At 33.4% G+C, this 19,437-nt stretch overlaps 1 protein-coding gene across 3 annotated transcripts in view; it reads right to left on the reverse strand.

Moving 5' to 3' along the window:
* The window catches only part of Ascc3 (activating signal cointegrator 1 complex subunit 3), a 294,273-nt gene that overhangs the window by 132,717 nt on the left and 142,119 nt on the right, over nt 1–19,437 (reverse strand). For all 3 annotated transcript variants that reach the window (XM_005377814.2, XM_005377812.2, XM_005377813.2), the window contains 6 exons: nt 11,945–12,136; nt 11,417–11,641; nt 5,484–5,603; nt 3,007–3,171; nt 1,337–1,423; nt 252–428 (listed from right to left, as the gene is read on the reverse strand). In XM_005377814.2, the coding sequence (XP_005377871.1) occupies nt 252–428; nt 1,337–1,423; nt 3,007–3,171; nt 5,484–5,603; nt 11,417–11,641; nt 11,945–12,136 (966 nt within the window). The remainder of the gene's footprint in view (nt 1–251; nt 429–1,336; nt 1,424–3,006; nt 3,172–5,483; nt 5,604–11,416; nt 11,642–11,944; nt 12,137–19,437) is intronic.

The following is a 19,437-nucleotide window of genomic DNA, read 5'->3' on the forward strand; positions in this document are numbered from 1 at the left end:
AAACCTATCACATTAAATGTATGGTATGAGATATATTAAATTTTATTTGATAGGAAATTTGTTACAAGCCAAACCAACCACGAAATTTCATCCTAGTCCTAATTAATGAGCACATATTGTACAGAAAAGAAAAGAAACAGTTTCTAAAATAAAATGGTTGTTTGGTCTTGCTATATAGTGATAGTAGAACACAGACTAATTTCTAAATACAAGCACAGAAGAGCAAGATGGGCAAGGAGGAAGATTCTTACCTGTGCAACATATGCAGAGTCTGATATAAGGGAGAAACTGTCCATCTCTCCTCGGCTGATATAAGTTTGAAGTAAGATGTTTATTTTCCCATAACTATTTTCTACACCTCCAGGAGCTGAGAGTTCACAGAAATTGTTTAATAAGGCATCTAATTCTTCTATTTCCTCTTCTCTGACCTAAAAGTTTTATTAGTAATATTTGAGCTGTTTTATTAAAATTTTTCAGGCTGATGTATCTTGTACGCTGAGTAACTAATGTAAAGATAACAATACACAATGTATTAACCATTGTTAACCTACTATTATTTTGTTTTGAAATTTTGTTTCTTTCTCTTTAAGATAAACAAAATTTTCATGCTGAAATTAAACTATATGGCATGTTTTAAACTTTCCATTTAGTATAACATACTCTCTTTTCATACCTAAAATAATTTTTCCACAGGTACTTAAAAAATACAACATGAAACCATCTCAAGTTTAATACAGTTACATTTTATTATTCATGACTAACATTAAAATTGCCATTGACATATAAAATTTTGATATGCCATAAAAATTAAACCATCTGACCTCGCCATCCTTCAACTGATAAGATTTCATTTTTCATTTGACCAGAATAAAACCTCTGACCAACTGGATTAGGGCAAACTTGATTATCTTCAAATGCATTCATTACAGTTATATATTTTTATATGGCATAATATATGTAGAGCTTAAAATTGTGAAGTACTATTTCAAAGGATTAAAGTTTCCACTGTTAATAAAACTAAATTATAATATGGGGATAGATACGTTCATATCTAAAACTTATACATGTAATTTTTATTTTCTTGAATGAACTTATATTACAAATAAAGCAAAATGTATATACTGTATTCTTCAATAGTTTCACTACAGTAAACCTACTTAACTTACTTGATTTGGACTACAAAGAACGTGAGCTACAATAAAGTATAATAATTTAGAATTTTAAATACTACTGATCAATGGAAGATCACTGCTTACTGTATCAGAAATAAAAATTATAAGCTTTTTTAAATGAATACAGGTATCTGTGCTTTAATTCAAATTTCAAGTCATCTTACCTTGATTTGATCAAATTCTTCAGCTTTGGAGACTATAGCAAAAATGTCTCCTTCTGTTTTGTGAGCATCAAAGAGTTCATTAAAAGTCTATCAAAGCAAGGGTTGTATATGATTACAATTTAAAGTTCACAAAGATTATTTTAAAATATAAACATTACTATAAATCACACAGCCTTAAAGAACCCTGAGTCCTAGGCAACACAGAGATATTTCTGTGGGCTAGTATTTCAAGTCCTTGTTTTACAATATTATCAAATTTATAAAGGTTGAAAATCATCCCCACAACATCACTAGCTGAGGAAGACTGTGAGAAGCATAAAGAACAATAAAGTGTCAATGAAATCTATGTCATATGCCTAAAAAATGCCCTCATAACATTCTCTTCTTGGCTCAGCATGAGCACATAGAAATATGCCACATTCACTAATTGTGAGCTGATCAGATATCACATAAAATTCAGAGGAAAAAATGAGAAAACATGTCATCTGAAGATTCTCACAATATTAACAGTGAGTGCACACCAACAATCAAATCTGGATGGGAAAAAAAAAATCAGTCAAAAGTTAGGTAGACTAAAGACAGATGTAAAGCAAGGCTAAGAGTTTCTAAGAGTAGTCTTAGGATGTAACTTGGTGCTGATATACTAACAAGTAGACAAAATAAAAAGGCTGGATAAGAGAGAGGCTGAGCAGATGTGAGCAGGTGACAGAGGAGCGAAAGGCTAAGAGCTGGCCTGAGGAATCATAATGCCTGGTAAAAGGCATTGAAGAAATCTTCAGTGTTGTACATATCAAAAATTTATTTTGGAAAAGTAGAATAAGTAACCATATGAAAGTATCTGCTGAACTTATATGTATAAGCAAATGCTACAAGAGGACAAAATCTAGGTTTCATATAAAGTAAGGTTTTCATATTTCTGAAGAAGTCTCATTCAAATGAGTTCTATTTCCCATTTTAAAATATTAAAAGTATAAACGTAAAAATGAGTATAAAAAATTCAAAGTTGTGACTATAAACAGAATAAATGACAAAACTTCCCCTCACCTACTTTTTCCACTTCAAATTTAAGTCTTTGTCTTACAAAGAGGTAAATTTTCTGTTGAATTTTCCTATACACTGACATATGTAAACAAACACCCACGAAGGCATGTATATACTTTTTAAAATGAAACTAGCAAAGTGACACCTTCACAGAGAACTATGTGCAAAGAAAACAAGCCAGGCTGTAATTGTGTTGTCAAAATTAGCCTTAAAAATTCCTTAAGTTGCCCATATAGTATAGCGAAATGGACTTGGAAATTTTGTTAGTTTCCTTAAATCTTCTTTAATCCATGTTTCTACTTTTTATTCAAGAGTAATATTAAGTCACAGCTTTGCACTTAAGTTTAGTCAGGTATTCATCTCATAAGACTCGGAAATATGCTCCAACCATTGCAGGTGTGGGACTGTGTACTGGCAGGGATATACTGACTAAGTAAGATGGCAAGAGGACCTTTGCTACTTAACATCTTCTTTTTACTGCAGGTATACTGCCAAATTCATACAAATTAAATGTATTGTGATCTACAGGCTGCTTTTGTGTTTTGCATTATTAGTACGTATATTTTGAAGTCTGGAAAGTATCTGCATCTAAAAACAAATATACATCTGCATTTGTTCCTCTCCAATACCTCAATGGTGCTGTATTTAATATAGAAGTGGCTGGCAGTTCTACCCAAGTCAGTTGAGGAAAAATATCCAGTTCTCTCTTCAAAACGAATCATCTTGGCTTTGTCAAGTTTCCTTCCAACTTCAATGACCAACTGTTCTCGGTGCTTTCGTAATGTTGGGTCAATCTGCAGGAAGGAAATATAAACACTTGAATTCTTTAGACAGCCATCACTTGCAAACAGAAAGCCACTTATGAAAATTAAAAACTTCTTGACATTTTAGTTAGCCTCTTTTCCAATTAATTTTTAAATGGTACATAAAAAGGTAAAAAATACAATGGTACACAAAAAGGTAAAAAATATAAAATATAATGATGATTCAATACATGTATACATTGTGTTATTTTTAATCCAAAGTAAACATAAATCTCTTCAAATATTTATTGTATACTTATGGTAAAAAAACCTTTTAAAATCCTTTCTTGTAGCTCTTTAAAAAATCTACAGTGCCGTTACTGGTATCTACAGTCACACTACTGTGGAACAAAACACCAGAACTACTTGTTCCTAACTGAGTGCTCACTAATCAGCTTTTCTTCATCTCTCCTTCTCTTTTACTATTTCCAGATTTTAGCAAACAACACTCTGCTATCAACTTCTATGAGATCAATTTTTTTAGATTCCACATGAGTGAGATGATGTATTTCTGTGCCTGACTTACTTCACATAAGATAATAATCTCCAGTTCCATCCTTCCTGTTACAAATGATGAAATTCGATTCTTTTTAATGGCTGGATAGTATTTTAGTATGAATATTTATCATATTTCCTTTATCTATCCAATAAGTGATCTACTCTTAGACTGCTTTCACTTGGCTACTGAAAAGTGAGCTGCAATGAACATGGAGTATAATGTCTCCTTGACACACTGGTTTCATTTCCTTTGGATATATACCCAGGAGTGAGTATGCTGGATAATATATTTTTAAATTAAAATTTTAAAGTATATGTTTATAAAATTAAGAAATAACCAGAGAAGATTTTATTCTATCAAGAAAGCTTCAAAACTTCATTAAAATTATCAGTTATATTCTCCTCAGATACAAATATTCTTGCATCTATAATTATTATATAGTCTTATACTCTTTAAGGTTTTAAAGACTGGGAATCAGATATAGGAAAAAGTGTTATCTTCTCCTGTCCATCGTAAAATAAATACTAAGTTAAAATTATCAAACCATATTCCTATTCTATCAGTTATTTGGAGAAATAATGGCAAGAATGCTTTCCCTATATAGTTCTGTTCTAGCAGTTTTCATAATTGCTGATGGGAAACCCATTTTGACTATAATAAAAATGAAAGCAAAGATAAAATTAATTTTTGTACAGCAAAACTAATTATATTAGTCTTTTTTCTAAGCAAAATTACGATGTTTAACAAAAAATTAACAACAAATATTCTTGTTGCTATGATATATGTGTACACACCCATACACGTATACATGTCATGTTGTGAAGATTACTCTCTGGTAATGAGAAATAAGGTAAAATATGATGCTTACTGGGGACTGGGAGAACATAAAAACACTTTACAAATCTATAGAGTCTACACTATTATTTGTTTCAACGTAGTTGTTTATGGTAGCTAAAGTAAATTTTAAAAATCAGAAACATGAAGTCTAGTATGGTAGTGCACACCTATACTTGTAGCACTCTGGGAGGACTGTAAATTTGAGCTGAACCAGTTGAACTCAGCAAGACCCTATCTCAAAACCAAACCAAACCAAACCAAGACTGGTCTGGGTCGTGATGTCCATCAGCATGAATTCTGATTTACATTTCTTTAACAACTGTGACAAGTGAATACTCATATCTTAATAATGAGATAATGTTTTCATGAGACCACAGCTGGATTTTACCTGTAATTAGAAAGCATTTCCAGTGTATAAAGTAGAATTCAAAGAAAACACAAGATCTCTGAGAATCTGTAAGTCACATGGACCACACAATTATAAAGTTTATAGGAACACCTCCTATCACATGTACTTGCTTCTCGGTCTATGCATCCACACTGAATCATGAAACTTATCCCAGCCTCCACACTGTTACAGCAGTAACTCACTACTAATACTTTTAATTTTAGAAGAAATACAGAAAATATTTGATAACAGATCATATACAACAGCTTTTTATTAAAATAGTCTGTAACTTTTTTCATGCCTTGTTTATTCCATAACTAAAATTTATTAGTTTTAAAAAATCAGTGAATAATATAATTCATGGAAATATATGAAAAATATATTGATAATACTATTACAGGAAGCCAAGTTAATTTTTCATTAGTATTTTCTGAAGTAGATCAAAGCTCTTTATTTTTCTCGTAGGTCCTATTTCAGATGGAGCAAGCCTAGCAAATATTTATCCTCATATCATAAAAGTATTACAGAACTCAAAAGTAGGTTTCAGGGTTCTTTTTTTAACATAAACGAGTATTTTACCTGATAAGCTTTGTGACTGATGCCATAGACTAATGGATTTGCTCTCATCCGTACATAAAGATAAGTGTAACTTATCCACTTCACTGCTTCTTCCACGTTAGTGACTGTTCCCAAAGCAATCTGCAAATAAAAAATACAACAGAAATTAAAGTAATGCATTTAGGCCAAGCATAAACATTGCAGCAAAGACCATTCTGTCAGAAGTTATGTTTTTGAAATCGATCATTGTGCTGCATTTAGAAGATGGTAAGCACAAACACCGGACATGACTTCTCCAATCAATTAAAAATCAGTCCTGCCTCATTAAATTGAGAGTAGTACACTAAAAATGTTATCTACCAAAATTGTACTTATTCAGCACTGTGGCATTTGATTAATTTTTCCCCGTGTGGAGTTTAACTTGAGAAGGTATTAAGGGTATTTCTGGCATTTGCTGCTGTTTTTTTTTTTGCTTTCCGTTTCATTTTACTTTAATTTTAAGTGAATATGTTATCCAATAAATTTAAATATAAATGTACTGGAATAAAAACAACAAAACAGTACTAGTTCTATCCCCATTTGTCCTGATCAATGCACCATTATCAGCCAAACCACAGAAAGTATAAGGTATCACGTTAACTTAACCTGTAAAGATACCCTTTTATAGGACTGCTAGTACAATATAAATACAAAGGCAAATTCAATCAATTCTATACAAAAATAAAGCACATTTTATTGAGAATTAAATATACTAATACAACTTCACCATATAATTAAATATATTAATACATATATTACATTATTAAGGCATATAGTAAACTTTAAACAATCTATGAAAAATATAAATATGTATATATCAGAACCATACCACTGGGTAATTCTTTATATTTAGCAAGGAAACATAATATTCAACAGAGCAATTTAATATAGCCTCGTGAAATTAAATTAAACCATAGGTTAATAATTTAAAAACACCATAGATATAAAAACTGTAGTGAGCAGAAAGGAATTACTAGGCAATGAGAACAACAGAATTTTAATATGACATTTCACCAAATATGTACTCCCTCAGCCAAGAGATCCAGAGAAAGAAATTTTACTCTTATTTAAGTTGTTCATTTTGCTTTCAAAATTTACTAAAGTTGTGAAACCTGACAGTTGTACAGTATTTCCTGAACCCTTAGAAAAAAAATTTTTAACCACCTAATATTTCAATCGAAGGACAGAGGTTCCACATCTAAATTATTAAATTTTATGGGGGAAACAAATTCTGTCCTTTCAATAATAACACTAAAGAAAATAAAAACTTTTATATTTGCTTTAATTTCTATATTGTAACTTTTAATCCTGTGTAACTCGTTTTGTGAAATAAACAGGGTGGAGTTGAAAGTGGTACAGTGTGTGCTTAGCATCTGTAAGGCCTTAGGTTCAATTCTCAGTATAAAAATTAGTGCATAGCTAGCTGTCTTTACTTCATTGAAGACGCACTACAATAACATATAATTCTCAGCATAATATCGTATCATACTGCTTGTTTTTTTAAAAAGAGACAAAGAAACAAAAATAAATATATGAAAAAGCTGATTCTGGCTACTTTTAGATTTCAACTACTTTTTTAAAAGTGACTAAATTACCTGCAATATACATAAATATACATGTTTCCTAAAATATGAGTTAAATGGCTTTTCACTAATCATAGAGTAGCATGAAGTAAAATTGAGCCAGTAGTGAGTTATGTAGCAATTTCTAAGGTTTTACTGATAGTCATATTCTAGTTTGCTTAGGTAAATACATCTACTTTGATGATATGGCTAAAATTTAAGCCTCTACTACTTTTTATTCCATTTATTTGACAGTCAAAACTGTATTGAGTCATATGGTATTCCCTTACGATCGGATATAACTTTAAAATAATAACCAATATTCCCTTTTGACCTGGTGATATTATTTTATTTTATTTTATTTTATTTTTTTTTTTTTTGAGATATGGCCTCGCTATGCAATTTAGGCTGGTCTTGAGCTCCCTTTACAGCCCAGGCTGGTCTTGAACTTGCAACGATCCTCCTGTCTCAGCCTCACAAGTGCTGGGACTACAGGCATGAGCCACCATGCCTGGCTCATATTATCTTAAAATATCATGTAACTCTTAATTGTAGAAAATTTTATAAAAGATGCAGTAAGCCTGCTACAATTTTAAAACCTGACCTAGTAAATTAACATTAATAATTACCCTTTTCTACTACTGATAAGATTAAAGAAGGAAGTAGGTAACAAACATTGAATCTACTAATCCAAGCCTTTTAATGATTCACCAAAAGTGAAGAGGTTCTCTAGAAAAATAAATGTAAATTTATGATGGTAATTTTATTTTGAGATTAATGCTTGAATGCCACCTAGTGACAAAAATAAAAAATTTCTTGTAAATATCTGCTGTCACCTAGTGGCTACTTAACACATGGACCTTTCATAAAACAAGTTTTTCATGGTATCTCTTTGAAATTTGTTCATTTTTCTCCATAATCATAGAGTGAGTCATTAACAGGCCTATACACTATGTAAAGCACATAGGCCTGGTAACGAACAGCTCAAGAAAATGGCTTCAAGAAACTCCCTCATCGGGGCTGGGGATTTAGCTCAGCGGCAAAAGCGCCTGCCTGGCAAGCGCAAGGTCGTGAGTTCGGTTCCCGGTACCAGAGAAAAACCAAAAAAAAAAAAAAAAAAGAAACTCCCTCATCATGAAAGAGATGCATATGTAATGAAGATGGCCATATGAGGACATCATTCAAAGTATCTAACAGATTAATACAGTACTCCCTCTCAAGATGGTTTTAAAGAAAATACTTGAAATGTGAAACTTACAAAACTGGCATTAGTATATAGTGTGATAGAGCTTGATGTTCCATTATGGAAAATAAAATCTATCCCAAACTTGGTAAATTAGAAATAAGACTCAAGTATTTATAATACTTCATATCTAACTTATATTTTAAACTTTACTCTTTATAGCTATCTTTTTATGTATATTACGTAGGCTTTTAAAGACTGATTGAAACCATATAAATAAGCAAATATAATTATGAATATAATAGACATATATATAAACTACATACTTTAGTATGTATATATATGAAAAGTATATTACTTCTTGGTCGTTCAACTAAGATTTCAATGCTGGCAGGAATAAATGGACTGAATATAAAGGGAGTATCAGAAAAAGTAAGTGACATTATCATTTATTGCATACAAACTTGGCAAGAGGCACTTATTACATTGTCACAACAATCCTGTAAGAGTATATCTCGTTTATTTAAAACAAATGGGACGTGATAGGTGAGATGAATAGAATAACAACCTCCTAGGACAGAAGACCAGAGGCAGAACTGGCAACGATGGTCAGATGACAGAGGCCTTAAATCTAAGAACAAATATTTGTAAAACAAATAGCTGATGGGAACTCAGTGTAAAGAATGTATGTTAGGATACAGAAAAATGCACGTAGTTTTGAAGTATGGACCAAAGGGGGATAAAAGAGTAGGTATCCAGCAATATCTGATGAATAGATTTCAATAAGCCTCAAACAGGTCTCACTGTTTTCTCATTACAAAATTGAGACACAACATAGGGAAGGGATTTACGATCTTTAGGATTATGGAGTCAGCCCATTAGGCATCATTGAGCAAAATGCTTCATAAAATATTTGCATTAAAATTATGTTTAACATCATCATTTCTCCACTTCTTCTAAATCAATGATCAGAATTGTTATTCATAAAGTCCAAGATATTAATAGAGGTAACATTCTCAACCTAACATTAGTGCCGCTCTACAGTGTTGTGAAGATTTGAGAGCCTAAAGACTTAAAAATCTATAACTCTAAGATCACAGTACAAGCTCATGGTATAAACTAATTTCACACTTGCTTTCTACCAATTACTGTATTTAATTTCATATTCAACTGTAATTTCAGGGAATCTGTTTCATTAATAGGAAAATTTACTTTAATGGGGAGCTGTGCCAGTAGACCAAGATACGAGAAAGTTTAACAATTTTTACTATGTTAGTAAAAATTTTCATGATTTGAATGGCCTTTACATTGCTAAATGAAATCAGGCTTATAGCTCTTCGACATTCCTGAGAATTGCATCTAGTTAGTACTTTATGAATATGATATGAACTTACAGGTCATCATTTATTTTTATTCTTTACCAAATGGTTTCACTGATGCTATTTTATTTTTCCTAAGAAGAACATTCCTTTAGGACAAGAACAGTATTTATACTATTTGTATCTTCTGTATGACAACATTATCACCTTGGATTTGCTTCAGCACTTACAACAAAAGGGACATTAAATTTACAAGAATTAGTCTTTTTTAGCTTACTTTTAAAAGAAACACTATATAAAAGAGACTTGCTTTTTACTGTAAGAATGCCAGAAACATAATTATTTAGACCATTCAAGTGTAAAAGACAATGACTGAACTTGAGCAATAGTAATATTCTTTGCAGTCCAAATTTATTTCCAATCATTTTTATTGTTCTCAATTTTGTACTTGGAAGCCAGTGGCTTTCATATCTTCTCCCAACTTCCACTCATTATCTTCCAAAAAGTTTACTACCTTCATGAAAAATGCCTTTCCTGATAGCGTGGGGTCAAATGTATTTTTCTCTTTCTGTTGAATGCTTCTATAGAATTTGATGTACATAATATTATTTGACAATATTTTCATGCTTTGTCCTCCTCCTTGGACTTTATGCTTCTTAATGGAGGGAACTGTGCAGTGCATTTGTTTCTTTTTAATTTTTTAAGCAGACTCATAAATAACATGAATAGAATGTAAGTGAAATTTTTTTATGCTAACAGGGCTGGCAAACAATAAGCACAATTTAATTGTATTATTCCTTTATTTCATATTTATATCCTACCTATTTTCAAAAATTATTAGAATCAAATTTAAAAGAAAGGATAGCTAAATAGGAAAGAGCTGATTACTACAGCAGTGCAGCAACTCCCCGACTTGTGACGAACGTATTCCATTTTGGGACAACGTTCGTAAGTCAGAGTCCTTATGTCCAACAAAGTGAGCCACATAACACCTTTGACACCAGCATACAATACGTATTGCTGTGCGCTTCCTACAGCGCTCCCTCGCACCACCTCGGCTTCTCCTCCTGCTTCTGGACATCCTGGGCTCTGAGTGAGCGCTGCACTACAGTACACTATCACACTGCACAGTAAGCACACAGCAGCACAACGGTGACAATGTCCAGCAGACACATGAAATGTTTTGGTGATGTGTTTGCATCTATGAGTGTGTGTAATGGAAGGTCTGCTACTATCTGTGGAAGTTCCCAACTCAAATATTTGTAAGTCGGGACTTTCTGTAATTAAAAATATCATGAAAACAGTGAAACAGTAAAACCTCCTTTGAATGTTTGACATATATACTCTGATTGTAAGAATGTTTATTTTCTTTACTTGTTAAATTAATACCTACACTTCCCAGGTCTGTAAACTCATTACAGACATGCAAAACAAATTTTAAGCAAACATGTCTTATATAACAGTTAATAACATGACAATAAAGGAGCTTTGTAAACTGTACAAAAACTTTACGAAAAACTTCATTAAAAGCTCTAATGCAACGTGCAATAAAAACATCAGTTGCTATTTCTGTTTCCCTGGTTTATATAAATTTGGGTTGAATTTTTAGTCTGTAACAATACTCTGTAGAGGGGAAGTATATTCATTTATAATGAGTTCTTGTCAGACTTGTTGTCTAAATTTTTTACTGCTGTAAATACATCAACAATGTTGCCATTTAGCCTATCTTGTCTTACAACTATAAGGCACAGGCTATATTCCTAAATCCTACAAAACAGCAACCAACTCTACCCTTATTTCAATATATTCTTAAAGCTGATAATTCTACTTTAATCTCTTAATAGATCTTACCTCTGCATTCAGGTTATCTGCAAGGCTTTCCAGAAACTGACTCTCAATTGGGTTTTGCTGGGTGAGCAAAGTGAGGTAATGACTGAGTTTATCGTGTGTTGTTATAATGATTCCTTCCCCAAATTTGTCAAATTGTGGTCTTCCAGCGCGGCCAAATATCTGCATGACATCTAAAATTCCAAGGTCAACAAAAGAGCCTCTTTTTGCAGCATATATTTGTGTTCCCTAGATGAGAAAAAGTTAATAAAAATTTACATAAACACACACAAATATAATCCTGGAGAGCTGAATACTGAAATTGGGCAAATATGGCAAGATCTCAAAAGTGTACTCTGACTAATCCCTTTATCATCTGTGATAGAGTTAAATTTTCTCAAGATAAACTAGATTCTTATTGAAGAAAATGACCTTATATAAATAATATTCAAAGTCAATGAAACACCTAAATCACAGTATGTAAATAAATCAATCCAAAGGTTTGTTTTAGGACACATACAAATCCATGTGCACAGGAAGGGTTAGGGTTACCTTAATAATAACGGCATGAGCAGGAAGATTGACACCCCAGGCTAAGGTAGCTGTACAGACAAGGACTTTGATGTGCCCATTGGAAAACAAATTTTCAACCAAGTTTCTGTCCTGCCGAAGCATTCCAGCGTGATGAATACTAAAACCATCTGGAAATAATTCTCGAACTTGCTTATTTCTTGACTTTTGAACCTACAGTCGACATCAACAAAACAAAGAATTACTTAGCATTTAAAAGCAGTTGGTACTTAACATATCTATTGAATGAGTTTATCAAAGAAAGTATAAAATTTTTAAGTACCTTAAGTTGTAACAACCTTTTACTATAGAATGATTTAAGAGAAATCTTTTAGTTTTCTGTTGTCTGTCTTAAACTAAGGTAATACTGGATCATGACACAAAATTCGAAAGGAAAGAAGTAAAAAGCAAGTATCTCATCTTGTTGTCCCTACTTGCAGTCAGTCAGTATTATATGTTTTATCTTCCAAAAATAATCTGTAAAAAATAAGCGTAAGTCTGTGTTCCAATTCCTTAAAAGTAAAGGCCAGAGTTCTTATAATGCAAGGCCTTACAAAAAAATTTAAAAAAAAAATCAATCCTGTTCTCTAAACTCACTTACCTCAGCCATAGGCGCTGGCTTATTCTTTGAGTCTATTTTCTTAAAAATCCTGAACTGATTTCTGGGTTTTAAAACACTTTCTATCCAGGTGTGCTGGCACATATATATAATCTTAGCACTCAGGAGGCTGAGCCAGAAGGAATGCCGTGAGTTTGAGGCCTGCATAGGCTATATATTGAGTTGAAGACTAGCCTAAACTACACAGAGAGAACATGTCTCGAATGAATGAATGAACGCATGTAGGAAGGAAGGAAGGAAGGAAGGAAGGAAGGAAGGAAGGAATGCTTCCTATTCCAGACCAGCTATCTGCAAGACTCTCTCCCCTCTGAGATGCTCCACAGACCCTGAGTGTACTCCTCACTGTACGCACTGCATAACCTTACCACTGTCACCTACAGCTGTATTCATGGTGATCTATGATGGTAAAGCACTAACTACCTGTTCTAGCTACTTAATTCTGAAAGTAACCTCAATGTAGGGACTTTACTTTCAGTGTCTGTTCTTGCCTGCATGGACCTTAAATGCAGGACTTTTAATCCATTTATTTGCAATCTCTATTAGCACCATAGTAGAACACTATTCAATAGGGAAAAATATTTCTACGAAAGACCTTAGACTAATGTTTTAAAGTTTTTATATTGCCAAAGCTTCTGTTATCATATCATCATGTGACTAGTTGTTGTTGCTCTTAAAAATCTCATTACTGACAATTTAGGAGCTTGTTTTTCAACATTTTGTTCCCTTGCTTGTAAGTAATATTGGCAGGGAGGGAGATTTCAGGGGACTGGTATTCTTATCCAGACTTTGGTGCACTGATGATCTCTAAGGTCATTTACAGTTTTCAAATTCTAAGTTAAGAATAATTAACTAAAAACTGCATTCCATGCAATCTGCTTCAACTGTAAAACCGAAGGTCATTCATTAGCAAAGTGCACCATCTACTGGCGAGCCACGTAAATAACAACTTACTCCTTTTTGAGCTTCTGAGTCCAAAACAAAAGAGGTATGTATACTTAAGACAATCTTCCATTAAGTTTCATGGTGAATATATTCATATTTACTGTTGTGAAGTACAGTCATCTTGTAGAAGTAATATAATATTCTTTATGATTACACTTGAATCACATTAGTTACCTTTTTAGACAACAGATACTATTAATCTTTTTAGAGCAGCTCTTATAAATATGGAAAGATTTGGGATAAACACTGTCATGCAGAACTTAGTTAGACATAAAAGAGATCCCTTAGAAGCCAGAGGTAGGGAAATAAGACACTTCATCTATTCCACTTCTTCTCCAATATTTAAGAGTAGACATTCAGAACGAACAGGACATTAAAACTGGTATTTGGAAATATTCTGCACAAATCATAGGGCTACACTGCTGCTTGTTTTAGATGAAGTCGGCTGTCTGAAGATCCTGTACACTGGAAAACTTGATGTGCTTGTTATACATGTAGATTCCTTGAACAAACCTCACCTGAAGCAGGATTTGGCCATCCCTGCTGGGGTACCAATAACACAGGAAGAAAATACAGAAAGCATGTAAACATAGGAAGAATTATCCCACAAGGTATCAAGTGAATCTGGAGTGCAGGTTCAGCATAGCAACTTCTCCTCTGACCAGGTGAGTTCCACACTGAATCAGCTGCAGTGGCCACCAACCGAATTTGTCACTCTGATCTCAGAGAGAAACGGTCATTTCTTTCATCCCTGTCCTTACCAATACTATGCATTGTTTTTCAATTGGTTCAGTAGAGACCTGATGTGGCAAAAATTTCAAAATAAATATGGGTTGTTAACTGTTTTCAAATCTTAACTTTCTATTTGTAGACTCATCTACCTTGCAGTACAAATAAAGTAGAATCTCCAGGGATGTACACTTGAAAAAAATCTTATTTTAATAATTATGACAATAAAATCACCAATTTTCTCACTTTTCGTGTATAGTTCTATGTATTTTAACATATGTATTAATTGTGTAACCACTACCATTATTGAAGTACAAATTAGTTCCTTTACAAAACAAAGAAAAACGCCAGTTCATTTACGCTCTTGTGCTAATTCTTCATAGTCAAAGCCTCTCTACTGACATCCCGACAACCACTGTTCTTCCTCTTTAAATGTTGTCACTTTCAAAATGTTCCATAAATTGAACCAAAAGTATATAAATCTTTCATACTTGCAACAGTATTTTCTCCATCTCTACAACTGGACTTATAAAATTTTATGCGAAACAACCTCAAATTCATCATTGTATTCAATTTTTTACATTCATAGAAGGAATCTCCTAACAAATTAATAAAAGTGGCATTAACTAAGAAAAAAATGTACTTTAAAGAGTCAAAGACAAGGTCATTTAAATAAGAAACAGGTAGTGACCTCCTGGAAACAAATAAATATAAGACAAAATCTGAGCACTGGATGACTTGCAGATGGACTAATACACAATTATTTCTTTAAAGTCTGACAAATGAAATTCATGACCTACATGCTTTCCCTGCAAACTAGTTCCTCTTTATTGTTGTTTTTCCTTCATAACCCAGCTACCCACCCAGTAATGTAAACCAGGCACCTTTGCAGGAGTTGGAAACCTTTCTTCCTCAATCCTCCACACCCCACTGACCCATCAAGCAATATTTTCCAAATATCCCCCAGTTAATTCCCATCTCTAACTAGTCTTCCTACCTTTTCTCCTGCCTGTACACTGATTTTTTAAGATTATGAATACTGAACATACTACTCCCTTCTCTAAGTGCTCTAATTATTACCTTCTGCCTTGAAAGTAAAATATGAAATTTATAACCTACATACAAGGTCCTCGTGATCTAGTTGCTGCTACAACATTAGACTCAAGACACAGTTACCGATTGCTACTTCAGGTCATTCTCTATACCTTATCTACTGACTTTTATTCCCCCCTATTTCTTCCAATGTGCTACCGCTGTTCTGATGCCAGGGTCTTTTTCTCCAACACTTGTCTGACCTCTCCTGTTCTCCCTAACCTTCAGACTTGAGCTTAAATGTCACTTTGTTGGTGAACAAATACCATCTTTTTTTCACTGTAATAATTTTTATTTTTATTTTTTAATTTTAAAGAGAATAAAAAGCAGTAACAAAATATCAGCAACACAGACAAAAACAAAACACAAAAACAATAAAAATGATAGAGTTTCAAAACAAAATGATAGGGATTAACAGTGGTTGCTACATTACATACTGTTATCTTCAACGACATTGCTCAGATTACCAGATGTAAGAACGCAAGATCTAACACCATCACTCTAAGTAAGAGCAACCAAAGTTATTGAGCACTGTGTTCTTCTTTATTATTTATTGTAAATGCAACTGAAATTCATTATTTAATTAGTCATATAATATCAGTCCTTCCAGAAAATATGTCCATAAGTGTGAAGGGGAACCTACTTTTCACCCCAAAAATATTTCCATTTGAATATAATCAGCACACAAAATCTAGTCTCACTTCCTTCTCTTGAGTTTTTGGATGGACTGGAAGGTAAAAATGCTGTTTTCCAGATGTCTTGTCAGGGTACCAGATGCCAAGGTTTATTTTACTAATTGAAAGTACTCCTGCAAGATTTGGATGATAGCAGTCAAGAGATAACCATCTCCCTGATGTTGCCATTTACTGGCAAGCAGTATCTCAGGAACAGGAGGGTTGACGGTTACAATAGATGTATCATATATTCAAAATGTTTGCCTAGTGTGTTCATGAAAGTCAGAAGGTATTTATAGTGGCCGCTGAGGATTTTAAACTGCTGATCACCATTCTTAGAATCAAAAGCTTCAGTAGTTAAAAAAAAGTTTTAGTGGGAACTCCAATCTTATCAAACTTCTCCTAAGGATCTAACTTCTTTCCCAAAATTCTTTTTTGCATTTAAATTGTATCACAGAAGGGCTTCTGCTTCCTTTGCTGGGTTCTGATTGATATAATGCATGCCTTCCTCAACCCACTTAAACAGGATGTCAGCAGAGCCACCTACCTATCTGGGGACCTACTGAGCTGTTAACTAGCTTAGACTCAGTATTTGCTGAGTGACCATCACCAAAAACTGTTTGAGGCTCATGCAAATACAGTCAATTCCTAATGACACAGACTAACCTAATCCCCATAACCAATCTCCAGATGTCGACCTGGCTGTGCTAATTAGTCACATTAGGAAAAAGGAAGTGCTATGTTCTCTGTTCCGTGATCTAACCCTTGAAAGATGGTCTTGTGGGCTGTATGATTACAGCACAATTATATAAAAACAGGTTAGGATTCTAGAGAGAGTGCTTTGGTTAGCAAAAGGTAAATATCATGTACAAATGAATTTTCTTTATTCATGTGGCCATCTTTAAATAAATATTGAATTAAAAATTTTTAAAAATCATATGGCAGGGGCTGGGGATTTAGCTCAGCGGCACAGCACCTGCCTGGCAAGCACAAGGTCGTGAGTTCGATTCCTGGTACCGAAAGAAAAACAAAAAAACAAACAAACAAAAAAATCATATGGCAAAATGTGATTTCTTTTTTGAGACAGGGTCTCACTATGCCACTATGCTGTTCAGGTTGGCCTTGAGCTCACTTTGTAGCCCAGGCTGGTCTCAAACTTACAACGATCCTCCTGTCTCACCCTCCCAAGTGCTGGGAGGAATGTAATTTTGATTTTTAAATTTTATCATTGCAACTAATAATGACTAAGTGCAAAGAAAAGATAAAAATTCATACTGTATTTGGCCAGCCAGGATATATGGCCCAGGAGAATGGAGGGATATGGTAATATATACTTGCTTGGGATAGATCAAAGTTGATGGTATACATTCTTGAAGCACAAAAAAACCCATGATTATTGTGGTACTGCTAATGTACATAAGAAAAATAAATGCTTTAATAATCAGCTAAAACTTTTAAATCATATATTTCTACATCCCCAGGAATTTATTATTAAATCTGTATGTCTTTAGAGTGCTTCCCTTAGTCAGGTATTTTCAAATGAGTTGGAAGAATAACACAATTAACATAATTTTCCAAAACAAGATGTATAAATTTATCAAAAGAAACTTAGTCTATGCTTCTAAAATACACTTTAAAGCACCGGAACAGAAATTGAAGCAATAAAAATTTACTTAAAAGCAATAACCAAAGAAATAAGGATACCATCCCAATGTCACTTGCAATGTTCTTTAGGCAAGAATCTCATGTATTCAAAGTGAACATTACGTTAAACTACACTGAAATTAACACTGTGGACACTGGAATTTCTCCTACCTAGAGAAACACAAGTCCCATTTTCATATAACTTGGACCTTCAACAACCTTCAATAGCTTCACACTCCACATAAAGTCTAAGCGTGTAAGTACAAAATATAAGTCCTCTATATTCTGGGGGGGTGAGGGAGAAAACATTCTTGGCCCTCCAAGCACCTTACCGTCTATGGAAGAAAGAACACTAATTCTTCAAATATGTCCAGTGTTTTCCCTTCCATGTGGTTTCTTTTACCTCTTAGAACGCCTTTTTTCTTATTATGGCTGCCTGAAATCTGAGGACTCACTTAAATTAATCTGCTTCTCTTTTGTGTTCTTATCTAACTGCTCTTTTTACTGTCACTGACATTTTGCTTTGCACACATATGTATACTTATTTATCTATTTCTACATCATCTGCGAAACTCTGTGTCTCAAAGAGAGAAGCCTTGCCTGTTTCAGCCAGTCACTTATTATTTAGAGAGCACTTAACGTCGTTAACTGAATTAAAACTGGCACTGGGAATGCCTTATTTTATAGTTTAAAATGACTATCAATAAGTAATATATTCAACTGACCTATCGTCCATATTTTAAAATTTGCCTACTGTTGCGTATGTGTAAAGTTTCTATTATTCTTTTCATCTTAAGTAATATGCTAAAATAAAAATCTTGGTGTAGATTAACTTTTTTTTTTAGTTTTCCCTTGGAAAAGATTCCCAGGTTTAGGATGTCCAGTACAAAGGGACTGAACAAACCCTGGCTTTTAGACTACTAAATAATGACACAGTGAATCTAGAAATATGCCAAGCCCTCAAATCATCTCCAGAGTTATACCTGGACACTGTCATATTTAGTTTTTCTTCTTTCTTTTCCAGCACTGAGGATTAAACCTATGGCCTTGTGCAAACTAGGTAAATGCTTTACCACTTAACTATATCCTCAGCTGTCCCATGCAGTTTCTGATGATACCACCTGAGCTGAGCATGGTGATGTACACCTGTAATCCCAGCACTCAGGAGACTGAGGCAGGAGGATCCCTGCAAGTTTGAGGTCAGCCAAGGCTACACCTTGAGTTTAAGGCCAGCCTCAACTACACAGCAAAACCCTGTTTTAAAAAATAACTAAACAAACACACATAAAAAACTTCAGCTGTTAACTTAATTTCATCTAATAAGTTTTTATCCTCTAGAATTTGTTTACTTACTTTAGTTTTTCTTTTTCTTTACTTGCATAATGGAAAACTCATGTTTTAATCATTAAACTTATCAAATACACATATAAACAAATATTTGTCTATTGTAGGGGTTCTGATATTTACAAAACATTGCTTACTGCCTTCTTAAACAATAAATTATTATTTTTTGCTGTTCCATTTAAATGTCACATCCATCATTTTTTCAGCTATTCTCTTTCTTTCAGAGCTACAAGTAACCACTTGCAGAATGTTCTCTGTGTCAGGTGAGGTTAACTTGCAACTGTAGCTGCCATCAATTTAGGCCAGGGCTAAGCTGCAGCTATGGAATGGAGGAGAGTACTGACAGATTTCTATAATGAACAGTCATAAAATTATACTTCAAAGTAGCTTGAGTACATATTGTTCTAATTTATTCAACAGATATTTCCAAT

Source organism: Chinchilla lanigera, unplaced genomic scaffold (assembly GCF_000276665.1).
Source record: "Chinchilla lanigera isolate Chin_1 unplaced genomic scaffold, ChiLan1.0 scaffold00010, whole genome shotgun sequence".
NCBI lineage: Eukaryota > Metazoa > Chordata > Mammalia > Rodentia > Chinchillidae > Chinchilla > Chinchilla lanigera.